The sequence below is a fragment of the Lissotriton vulgaris genome, chromosome 3_1 (assembly GCF_964263255.1).
Source record: "Lissotriton vulgaris chromosome 3_1, aLisVul1.2, whole genome shotgun sequence".
In the NCBI taxonomy this organism is placed as follows: Eukaryota; Metazoa; Chordata; class Amphibia; order Caudata; family Salamandridae; genus Lissotriton; species Lissotriton vulgaris.
Window position 1 is genome coordinate 770,838,207 of NC_141689.1, and position 11,667 is coordinate 770,849,873.

An 11,667-nucleotide genomic window follows, 5' to 3' on the forward strand; every position below is an offset into this window, starting at 1 on the left:
TCCGGCTTTAAGTCTGTGGACTGGGGGTGTTTATATTTAAGGGGCGGGGGAGAGGTTGCACTATAGGACTGTTTTAGGCCTTTGGGCTGGGACTGTTATTTTTTTTAGGGTAGGGAGCTAGATGTGTTGGGGGGGGGGGGTTGCGCTAGGTGAGCCGGTTTTAGGGCTCAGGGCTGGGGCCTGTTTTTTTTAAGGGCTGGGGGCCAGGGAAGTTTGTGCTAGCAGTCCAGTTTTAGGGCTCAAGGCTTGGGCCGGGTATTTTCCAAAGAGGTGTGGCCATGGGGCTGTTGCGCCGGCAGCCAGTTTTAGGGCTAAGGATTGGGGCCAGGTTTTTTTTCGGGGGCTGGTGGACAGGGTGTGTTGCCCCAGGGGACTGTATTAGGCGTAGGGCTGGGAACTAGAGAGGTGCTTTTAGATTTTCAGGGGAAATCTTTACCACGGATATGCATTTACCATTCATGCTTTTACAACGAAATTCGTTGTAACCGCATGCACGGTAAAGGCATAATCGTTGTAAAAATATGCATTGTAAAGTTTATGCGTGGTAATGGCTTTCACGTTGCAATGGCTGCATTGTAACGTCATGCATTACAATGGAATGCGTTGTTCCATCATACCATACATCTGATGTGTTAATATATCTAGCGAGGTATTCTTTCTTCAATAATTGTTTCTCTTCTTGCTCTCTGTACCGTATTCTTTGTCCCCATCTTTTGTCAGTGGTAGTTATTTTTGTTTCCTCTTCTGCCTAACTATTTTAAGTAACGACGTAAATAACTTACAGCTTTATTTTCATCTTCGATGCCACTAAAGTGGCCAAACTATTCACTATTACTTTATAGCTCCTGAAGTCATATTCTTGAAAGCTGGTCACCCATTTTAGAATTCTTGAGACAGTTGTATCTATTTTATTTCCATAAACATATACTATAAAGGTTTATAGTCACATCTTAATAAGGATGGAATTCCACTCGCAAAATTCTTTACCTTTTATAATCTCCTAGCTACAGCTATGTGCTGCTTTTTTTATATAGCAGAACGGGAAGTCCCACAAAAAACAGCTAAGCACTCAATGAACAGGTTGTTACTTAAGCCTTAGATTCTGAGCGCCCCAAAGCAGCACACAATCAAACTTTGTAAGATCTGTTAGCGAAGTCTGGAAGAAAAATGGGGAAAATCATACCTACCGGCAGTCAGTAGCAGCTGCTACTGGACCCGGGTAGTGGGGCAGGGCAAGGGAACGATAAAAGTAAAAGAAAACAAAAGGACTGTTACCGGCGATAGTCGGCCGGCCGCGGCCTCTCTTCTGTCCTCTTCTTCCTGACTCGGGTCCCGCAGCAGAATGCAGGAAGCAGGAGGAAGCTCACGGGCTCCCAGCCTCCCAATAGCCAATCACAACGCTGCAATGTAATGTGGTGATTGGTCTGAGCGCTGTGGATCAGCGCTCAGCCATGGATTGGGGGGCCTCGGCATGTTCCCCACGCAGGCTGTAATGCAGCCTGCATGGAGAAGATGTGAAGTGCGCATGAATGTTTAGGTGGCCCGAGTGGGCTGACCAAACAGTCATGTGCACTTAGGAGTGGGCAAACAACTCTTCCCCTGCTCCTCTGTCGTCAGAGCAGCCCTGCCACAAATGCAAAGCTGCAGCAGCAGGAAACATAAAATGATAATAGCGCAAGTTATCATTTTATGTTTCCTTTACTTCACTGCTGTGAAGCAGTGGGGCGACTCTCCTCCGCCTTAGCGGAGGAACCGCCACTGTCGGCAGAGTGGTCTGGCAAAGACACCATCTTGGATAAAAGCAGCCCTTTTAAAAGCAAAATTCCTATTACCACTTGCATATATGTAAAGCAGGTACCTCAATTAAAGAGTTCTTAAAAATGGTTAGTCCCTGGGTATGCAGTTCCCACCAAACATCTATGTGAAGACGTCATAACCTTTTTTCAATGCAAATGCTATGACTCCATAATCCGGGCCTATAGAACATGCAGGTATTATCAGCCAAAGTACATGCTGCAAAAACAGCACCACTAAACCTGCTATAAATTATTCTCAGTCCCTGTGACTGAAGAAACCGTTTTAAACAAAAAATATAGGCTACAACATAAATGCAGATACGTTCTGGCACTTGCTAGCATAATAAAATTCTATCAGTCCTCCAGTTTGACATACCAAAAACACTTAGACACCAAAGCAATCATCCCTATGCTGTCTTCTTATTTAGAAATAGTTCAATATACTCCTTTCTAATGCACAATGCACTGCTTGGTCATGTTTTTCCGCATATTTATTTATTTATTTATTTTTAAGGTTTTATATAGCGCGAACAAGATCCTTGCAGATATCAGAGCGCTTTACAGAATGGACAAAAATGTCTCGCTCTACCAACTAACAAGATAGCTAGCATTTACTTCCAACAGCTCAATGTGCTCTGCCTGCCTTTAAGTTTGGAAAGAGAAATATCTTCCAGGGCTTTTGTACAGACAGAGAAGCAGCTGAGTCCGAGGATAGAGAGACACAGTTTTTGAGGATGAACGAGCATCCTCCTCTTCTCAGCTGGATTTCAGCGGGTGGTCAAGGAAGTCGCGATAGCCAGCAGATAGTAAATACTGGCAAAAGCCTTAGAGCAGCAATGAGGCTGGTCAAACACCCGCTGGTGACAAGCTAGTTAGCAGGAAGAGGGTATGAGCTGCTGACCAGATACTCTTTGAAAGCTTCTGTTACACTACAGCATAGGCAGTGTATTTGTTTACAGCATGTGACCAGCATCGCTGATGATTCCAGTCATGTGTACATTGGTCCGCCCTCCTGCCTCAGTAGTTTTGTGTGAACCGCACCCAGTTCCCAACTCATCACAAGGAAAGGTGAGGTCACAGAGACTTGTTTATCCCACCCCACCTTATGGTGAGTTTGGAAAAGTGTATCTTTGATGACAGACAGATGGCCTTGGACAGCACTGGGATTTAGGTAAAACGCCCAGGCCGCACTAAATAGGCAAGAGTGCAGCATATCAAAATGGTGTAAGGTCCTACATTAAGGCAGGCCAGGTATGACAGTTCTGGAAGCAGATAACCCCGGCAAATTTGCGACGCCTGATACATGAGCACTAATGGATGTGCCATTGAAAAGTGCAATGACTGCCTGACCCTCGTGCAGAGCGAGGGCCACAATAAGCAGGCATAGCTCACATGTTGATTATACTACTTTAGTTAATGCCAACATAGCGCCATCAAATTTGCATTTGTCCTTAACTATCGCTTATATCCAGATTGCCAAAGAGTGCTTGAAAAAGGTAAGGCCCTGGTCCTTGATAAGACCACAGGGGACCTCTTCCACTCCGATATTAAAATATGGGCCCCTACATTAATTTACTATCAAATACGTTACTTGCCGGAGCTGCCATTCTGGACACATGGCATGTGGGATCAAATTCTACCAATCTATAAAAAGGGGAATAGGGATATCTCCAGTAATTACAGGCCCATAAATGTATTGGATAGTCTGCAAAAGGTTTTTTGTAAACATAGTCTCAATAAACTTGAAGAATGGATTGTTGATAGAGGAATTTTATCTCCTTTTAAGGCTGGCTTTAAAATCAGATAAGGCACCATTGACCAAGCCTTCAGGCTCTCTTTATTTTGTTGGAAATGTATCGAATTAAAGAAAGATCATTTATAAGTTGTGTTCGTGGACCTAAGGGCAGCATTCGATCTAGTTGCCAGACGTCCTCTCTGGAAATCTGTCCGGTCGATGGATGAATATTACTGGCAACTACATTTAACCTGCACGGAAATAACTATGCTCATAAGTGCTGGGATAGGTAGAGGGAGTTTACAAACACATCCCTATCCACAGAGGTGTGAGAAAGGGATGCTTTTTAGCCCCTATCCTCTTCTCTATCTACATTAATAATGACATTGAGACTTTGCTGGATTGTACAAATGACTCCCTCAAACTATGATGTTCACCTGTTCCAACCCTACTTTTTAAAATGATGATTTGTTATTATCAAGAAACCCATGGATTTACAGAACCTGTTGGCCAAGTTTAAAGCTTTTTGCAATTTTAAGAGCCTTAAAATGAATTTACAAAAAAACAAAATGTATGGCCATTAGCCCACATACATCTTTCAGAGGGTGGAATATTAGTATAGAGTCTACCTATCTGGAAAGGGTGTAGATATTTGACTATTTGGGAATCAACGTCTAAAGCAGCTTATCCAGGATTCCTCACATTGAGAAGGGCAGGACCATACTGCAGCACAGGGATGCAACACTGCTAAAAATACAAGCAACAATTTCAAAACCTGTATCTCGAACCCTGGAGGCTTACAAAGCTGAGGCGCAGGCTGCTGCTCTGTGCAAAGCACAGATACGAGCTTTGAAAATGCTAAGGCATTAACTGTAAGAGAGAATGATTTTGTCAAATCTCTCCTTCGTTTACCTCAACTACCATCTTTACATTTTTCCATTACGCTCAAGAAACTGTAACACCTAGAAGCTCTGAGACCCTTATTGCTTAGGGTCAGACTATGGAAAATGGCGAATCTTCCCATCACTTCCTGTAGGTATATCACCAGGCCTGTTCTGCACAGCCTGAATGTACGTACAACACACACTCAAACACCTTTACTTACACTGTTTAAATGCTGAAAAGTAAACGAACGCCGGTGTTTCTCAAGCTTCTATCGGCACCACAGCACCACTGAGCAGCCCATCGTTTCTCAGAGGTATAATTTGGTCTTTCCACACAAAGCTCTTATGTTTTCCCTCAAGTATGTTTTTAGCCCTCGTCTGCAGGGGAGGACAGAGGCAGAGACTTGTCTGTTAAAACATGTTTCTTCAAAGGGGGCTTGGAGACCAGTCTGCGGCGACACGAGGGCAGTCTGGCCTAAAGTATTCCCGGTAGGAAACCCTTACAAGTATATTGAGATTTGGTTAGAAATTGAATTGCCGGAGTAATCCATCTTCCTTGCGAGAACAGATTCAGATAAAGAGAGGGAGGCCAGGGCATTAAGTGTGAGGACATCCCTCTGAATCAATAGCCTGCAAACCTGGCGGCTCCAGCGCGGCGTGGAGCGCGAGGCTACAGCCCACCTCCGCCGTGGATAAACTACGTAATGACGCAGCGGCCCTGATTTGATCAATCCCACAAAAACATTTTCATGCTATTAACGCCGCATAATGCACAATTGTTTTCTCTTTTTTTCCAGATGATTTTCCAGATGTAATTATTGAAGGCGTCCTTCACGGAATATTTTACCCTCATCTGCAGCCCAGCTAGAGGCTGCGAGCTCCGTGGCCAGAAGCGAGGAGGAGTCCGAAGATGGGATAAACACTATAGACAAATGTAAAAATACTAAACCAGCGCGCAGGCTGTCTCTGGTGGCAGCTGCCCTGCCCGGTTACATCCTGCACGCCGTACTTTACATGAGCCTCGAACAATGGTGCTGACACGGAGGAGAGCGAACAAACGGTTATTTAACCTGTAACTTACTGTTTACCATTATGCACATTATTTAAAAAACGGGAAAAAATGGAAGGCAAGAGCACCCATCCACCACACTACCCTTTAACGACAAATGTGTTTTTTTATTATGCTATGTGGTTGTGTTTTTGGACAGACTTAAAAAAGAGTTGCAAGTGGACATTGTACAAACAGATCCGTGTAATGTCCTACATAGTGCTTGCTTTGCTAGTGGCAACGTGTGTGTTATACTCCTGTCTTTACTTTCTGTTACAGAGACGTTCCAGTTTGCACATATTCTGACACATCATGTAATGTTCACTATTCATCTTTTTTCCATCTGAAAAAAATATATTGGACAGATATTTTGGGGTCATTTAGGGACAGAGGCATTTTGTGGAAAACCATACACTGTTGTTCTGATGAAAATATGCGCTCCACCTATTGTCAACTAAACTGAAGGTTGTGGTTTGAGTTGAAAAAAAAGATCAAGAACTGTGAATTCTTCAAAAGAAACAAAACCTACATTCTGAAGAGATGGTTTGACTTTGCTGCTTAATGAAGTGCTTTAATTGGAAATTACATCACCCTGGTGTAATTTTTAGCTGTCCAGTTACATTTAGCTTCGACTAGATTCGGTTGCAACAAATGGGTTTTTGGCCATTGGATCACCCATGCCGAAAATTCTATTGCTTGAAGAAAATACCATCAGTAATCAATACATTACGCTATAAACCAATAACCGGGTTCATGGCATAAATTAGAAGGCTCTCCTTAACCTCTCAATAGATGTTAAAAAAAGGAGTCATTTGCACAAAGCCAGATTCATTATAGAATATTTGTAGCTGAGTAGCGGAAGTTTCAGCCAGGACAAAGTTTATTATTGTACAGGTGTTTCAAAACGTGACAGAATGATTAATATATTAGCTGGACGGTGGAATACCTGCAATGAGTGGATTTGGTAGGGGTTGGCCCTCAGTGGCTGGTGAGCTCACAAGACTTGACCAGCAAGGTCAAAGTGTAACACGTCTGTATTTAGTAAAACTCTTTCCGTGGCACTGTTTCACCAGTATGGTTAGCACGGAAGTTTATAAACTTCACTCAACCATTCCATTTCATGAAATGGTGTATTTGTAAAGTTTACATATTTAGTATGTGGAACCGTGCTGCCTATTTGCACACACTTTGCATTTTAAAGATTTGCATATATTGTGAAACATAATTTTGGGGTTGAAACCAACACCTATACGACCATGTAATAAAGCTGAATTTCTGGAAATTATAATAAAAATAACTGTTCTTATAATTTGCAATAAAGTACTTGCGCATGATTTTTTTAAAACTTTTAACATTGTACTAGAAATGTTGTGTTAACCTAATGTGTAGAACATAAAGGTTAAGATTGTTTGTTTGTAAATCTGCTGCTGTTTGTTCTTCAGAATGTGAGCCATGTCCTACTCCTCCACACACTTTATCCTGTCCTTCGGTAATGGACCTGGGAAAATGGTTGGAATTAGGTGAAGCACATCTTATTTTTCATACTTGAACTGTGGATCAATATTGGGCTCCCTTTAGATTCTTGATGGATAATCTTCATCCCAAGAGCCCTGCTCTTCATCATCGTCTCTTTAGTTTAAGGGTAAGTACATAGGAGGAGGGGTTGCATCTTCTCTTATCTCAGATATTACATGCTTCCTTTCCAACTCAACAGGAATATTGTAATGCCATCAAAGTCTCAGGCGTAGGGTTGGACAAATTGTACACAAACACACCTTTCCATGGCAGGAGTCTTTAGTGAATATGGCCGGCAGTTGCTGACTTATACAAGTCAACTATAGGGTTCTTGTAGCCCAGTACCTTGAACCAAAACACCCTGAAAAGCTTCCTTGTAGAAAAAAGGGTGTTTCTTGGGTACACAATGAGGCGGTTTGTCATGCTATGAATAGGGGAGCTTTCTTCAGAGTCGAGGATCTTGAATAGAGAACTGAATCCCACTTTAGGGTTTGCAATACTTTCTTATGGAATCAAAGAGATATTCTTAATAACTGTGATGCAAAACGACTGGGCTCATGTAATGGTGATTACAAGTAATTAACCAAAATACTGCTGCATTGACCTCTCCTTAACATAGTCCCTTTTCCTTGAGGGTATATTGAAGCATATTGTGTCTTATCACTCTATAATGTAAAAAATGTATATTCCAGCAAAACTACAGCACCCATAACTAATGGAAATTTGATACAATGGACTTATAATACATCATAGGTAGAAACATTGCAGCACCCGTCTACCAATTTATCACTCGTTTTAGATACCGACTTCAGCTTTTTAGTGGTGGATAAATGTTTATACTGTCTGGACTTTCCAGCACTGCCATTTTGGCCACAATGCTGTTAGTCTCAAAGTAAACTCCCCTGAACAATAAGGCACAATCCATTGCATGTCTACTGAAAAATCTATTGTGATTGGCATATGTAATAATGGGTGTAATATAGTGGCCGGTGGGTGGTTCCATTCCTTATAACTTCAGAGGGTAACAATGAATTAACCTAATTCCCTGACCACTAATGCCAATATGCCTTCTTATTTCTATTGTAAGAATGGGTTAACACTTAGGGCCTGATTACGATATCGGTCGTATGGCCTCCAACCTTAGGTCGAAGGCCTTACCACCGACATCATCTGTTTCAATTCTTACCGGCTGATTGATACAGCCAGTCGGAATTGAAATCGGCTGGTCATTCAGGTTCGCTTCCGATGTTCTCCAGGAGCCCGTCTGTCAGTCGGAGACCGGCCTATAATCCAAATAGAAGGTGTTTCCGCTTTCTGAATTACGATGCATGGTTTCCAGCGGGGTTTCCATGCCGCCCCCTTCTGTATTCGGACTCCCGTTGGGGGCCAAAGGGGCACCTATTGTGCACCCCTGTTGATCCCTGCACCTTGTGGCCACGGGGTGCAGGGATCAACAGAGACTTCAATTTCTCAATGGGAGCTTGTGTAACACAAGCTTCCATTGAGAAATGGGAGAATGCGACCGCACCATGTGTGGTGGCATTATAATTTGGTAGTCAGGACCGCCGACCAGAGGTCAGTTGGTCACGTTTCCGCAACGGTGTCGAGCAGACGCAAGTCCGCCCGACATCATAAGGCCCATACAATGATTTATACATATAGAAGATAAAAAACTTAGCATGACAGATTGACCCTGTCTCTCATTTAGCTAACTTCATTTACAAATGTGCACTTCTAAATACCACCAAGAAATAGTTTAACTACCCAATCTATGTACAATTTAACCTATCTTCAAAGATGTAATTACACACCCAGATCGTTGATGTATTTCAGACACATGTTGAACTCCTGATCTCTTTCTATCTTGTGAGGAAAGCTCTCTCATTTTCAAGCATTTTCTCACAGCATTCTAGTGGGCAGTGACGATGATGGATGCCTCATGGTATGTACAGCGAACATCATGTAGGTTGACTCAATTCTGAGACACTACAGGTACCAGCTCTCCTCGGTCCTAACCAGATTTATGAGAAAACAGTCTTGGTCATTGAATTTGCACACAGATTATCAAACAGAGAGGAATTGATGGGAAGGAATATATAAAACCCCTGTCTTTACGCAATGTATTTGTCTTGCTTGAGGTCCCGGCTCCCCAGAGCACAAGCTGGTTAACTGAGAATGAAATAATTCGGTTATCATAATAGCATAAAAGAGATTGAACCATTTTGATATTTGAACGTTGATCCAGAGACGTTTAAAGATCTTGGGAGTTCTTTTCCTCCCTCAAACCAACGTAGTTTTTTTTTCAACATAAGTATGTCTCAGAACACTATTACTGTTATTTTTGGCCTACTTTGCATTTTTAGGGACCTTTCCCTCATTAGTAGCTTTTAAATTCTATGCCCGTTTTTGCTTGTCAGCCATGATGGCCTGCCCTCCATTACATTGGTGATAATAATAATAATACTGAAGTTTATATAGCGCAAACAGCTACCTCACAAGGAGGTTTCCCGGTGCTTTGTAAGCATCAAGATAAACTTGGTAGTAAAAGAAAAAGCAGCATAAAAACAGATTACTGATTGAAAAGCCATGTCTTTAGCTGTTTCCTGAAGACGGGCTCTGAGTTTGCATTACAAATGAAGAGTGGTAGGGCGTTCCACAATTTAGCAGTTCTCGCTGAAAAAGCTCTACCTCCGAGACGAGACTTCGCGAATCGGAGACAGAGAGCAAGTTCAGGGTATTCGTGCGCAGTGACGGTACCCGTCTATAACGGGGAAATCTTAATTTAAGATAGTTAGGGCACTTACCCTGCAATGCCCGATAGGCCAAAGTCAGGGCCTTAAATTCAATCCTGCTTGTCACAGGTAACCAGTGCAGACTGCGCAGATGTGGAGAGACATGATGTCTGAAAGGAATATGTTTGATCAGCCTCGCAGCCTCATTCTGCACAATCTGTAGTCGCTGGGTTGCATACTTAGGCGGACCAAGATAGAGACCATTAGCGTAGTCCAGCCTTGATGTTACGGTGGTATGGACTAATAATTTACGGAAATCTTCTGGGAGTAGGTCCAAAAACTTCCGAAGATTTCTAAGTTTAGTAAAGCACCCCACCGCTACCTGATGGATATGAGCAGAAAAGGAGAGGTCGTCATCCCATCTCACCCCCAGATTTTTGGCACTGGTGCTGGGGAAGGGGGGGCATTTCGGTAGGCCACCAAAGATCGGACTAGGGCACAGGCCCCTTTCCAAAGAAAATAACTTCAGTTTTCCCTGCATTTAGTTTTAATTTATTCGTGTTCATCCAAATGACGATGTCACAGATACAGCCCTTAAAATTGCCAAAGGTCTCCACTGTCGGTTCTTGGTAAGAGAAGACCAGCTGTGTGTCATCAGCGTATGAAATCGCTTTGACACCCCAGTTGGCTATTAAAGTAAAAAGAGGGGCTAAATAAACATTAAAGAGTAGAGGGCTTAGGGCTGAGCCCTGGGGTACACCACACCAAAGAGGTTTAGGTTTGGACGAAAAAGGGCGTAGGGTGACTTTCTGAGATCGGGCGCTCAGATAGGACTGCACCCAAGCTCGCACCTTCTCGCCCAGGCCAATATTTTCCGATCTCTGAAGCAGCCTGACGTGGTCGACCGTGTAAAAACCTGCAGAAAGATCCAGGAGCACCAGCATTGCTGATGCCCCTGAATCTAGTGCCCATCTAACCGATTCTGCCACCTCTATGAGGGCAGTCTCGGTGCTGAAACCGGGCCGAAAGCCTGACTGTGTTTCATGCAAGATATCATTGCTTTCAATAAAGCAATTCAATTGCCATTGTACTAGCTTCTCTAGCATTTTCCCAGGCGCAGGTAAGAGCAAAATTGGCCTGAGATTGCTAAGATCATCTGTGGCTAAAAATGCTTCTGTTGTCTGAAGAAGCACTTTCCTCATAAAGCTCCACCAGATCATCGGGGAATTAAAATATAGTGATGGTCTGCCATGGTGAAGATTGTTTTAAACCAAGGGGGGAAATTAGGTTATTGGAAGTACAAAAGGGGAGCTAGACGTTTATAGTACAATGAATAATTTTTTTTTAGCATTTTAGAAGCTTTCCCTTTATGAAGTCGACAAAGTTTCGACCCTCTCTCGATACGGGGTCTCTTCAGGACAAGAGTACTGGGGTCATTGGTTGAATTGAAAGAGTGATACAGGTTTTCTGGTGCATGGAGATAATTCCCATAGTTCACGATGAGGAATGATGGACCCGGGGACTTTTTCTGGTAATTAATGGTGTGCCGGGTCTAATTTAAAACAGGCTGTTTTAAAGTCTTGGCAAATCCCTCCACTTAGTTCACGGGACTGCTAGACTACAGGGCTTGTAATTCCACTTTAACTTGCTCCCGTGATCCGATTATGATTCTTGGTAAGCAGTAATTCAATTACACCGCAAGCAGTCACGGGTTAGTACTCGTGTGTCACTTGAAGTTCGCGCCGGTTCCATAATCGGATCACCAGATGCACCAGAAAACCCGTATCACTCTTTCAATTCAACCAATGACCCCAGCACTCTTGTCCTGAAGCCCCGTATTGAGAGAGGATCGAAACGTCGTCGACTTCATAAAGGGAGATCTTCTAAAATGCAAAAAAAAAATATTCATTGTACTATAAACATCTAGCTCCCCTTTTGACTTCCAATAACCTAATTT

General features: G+C 42.9%; 1 protein-coding gene across 1 annotated transcript in view; it reads left to right on the forward strand.

The window, feature by feature from the left end:
* The window catches only part of SNX24 (sorting nexin 24), a 751,934-nt gene extending 745,159 nt beyond the window's left edge, over nt 1-6,775 (forward strand). The window contains exon 7 of the mRNA XM_086961081.1: nt 5,213-6,775. Coding sequence (XP_086817207.1) covers nt 5,213-5,283 — 71 coding nt within the window. The 3' untranslated portion in view covers nt 5,284-6,775. The remainder of the gene's footprint in view (nt 1-5,212) is intronic.
* The last annotated feature ends 4,892 nt before the right edge of the window (nt 6,776-11,667 follow it).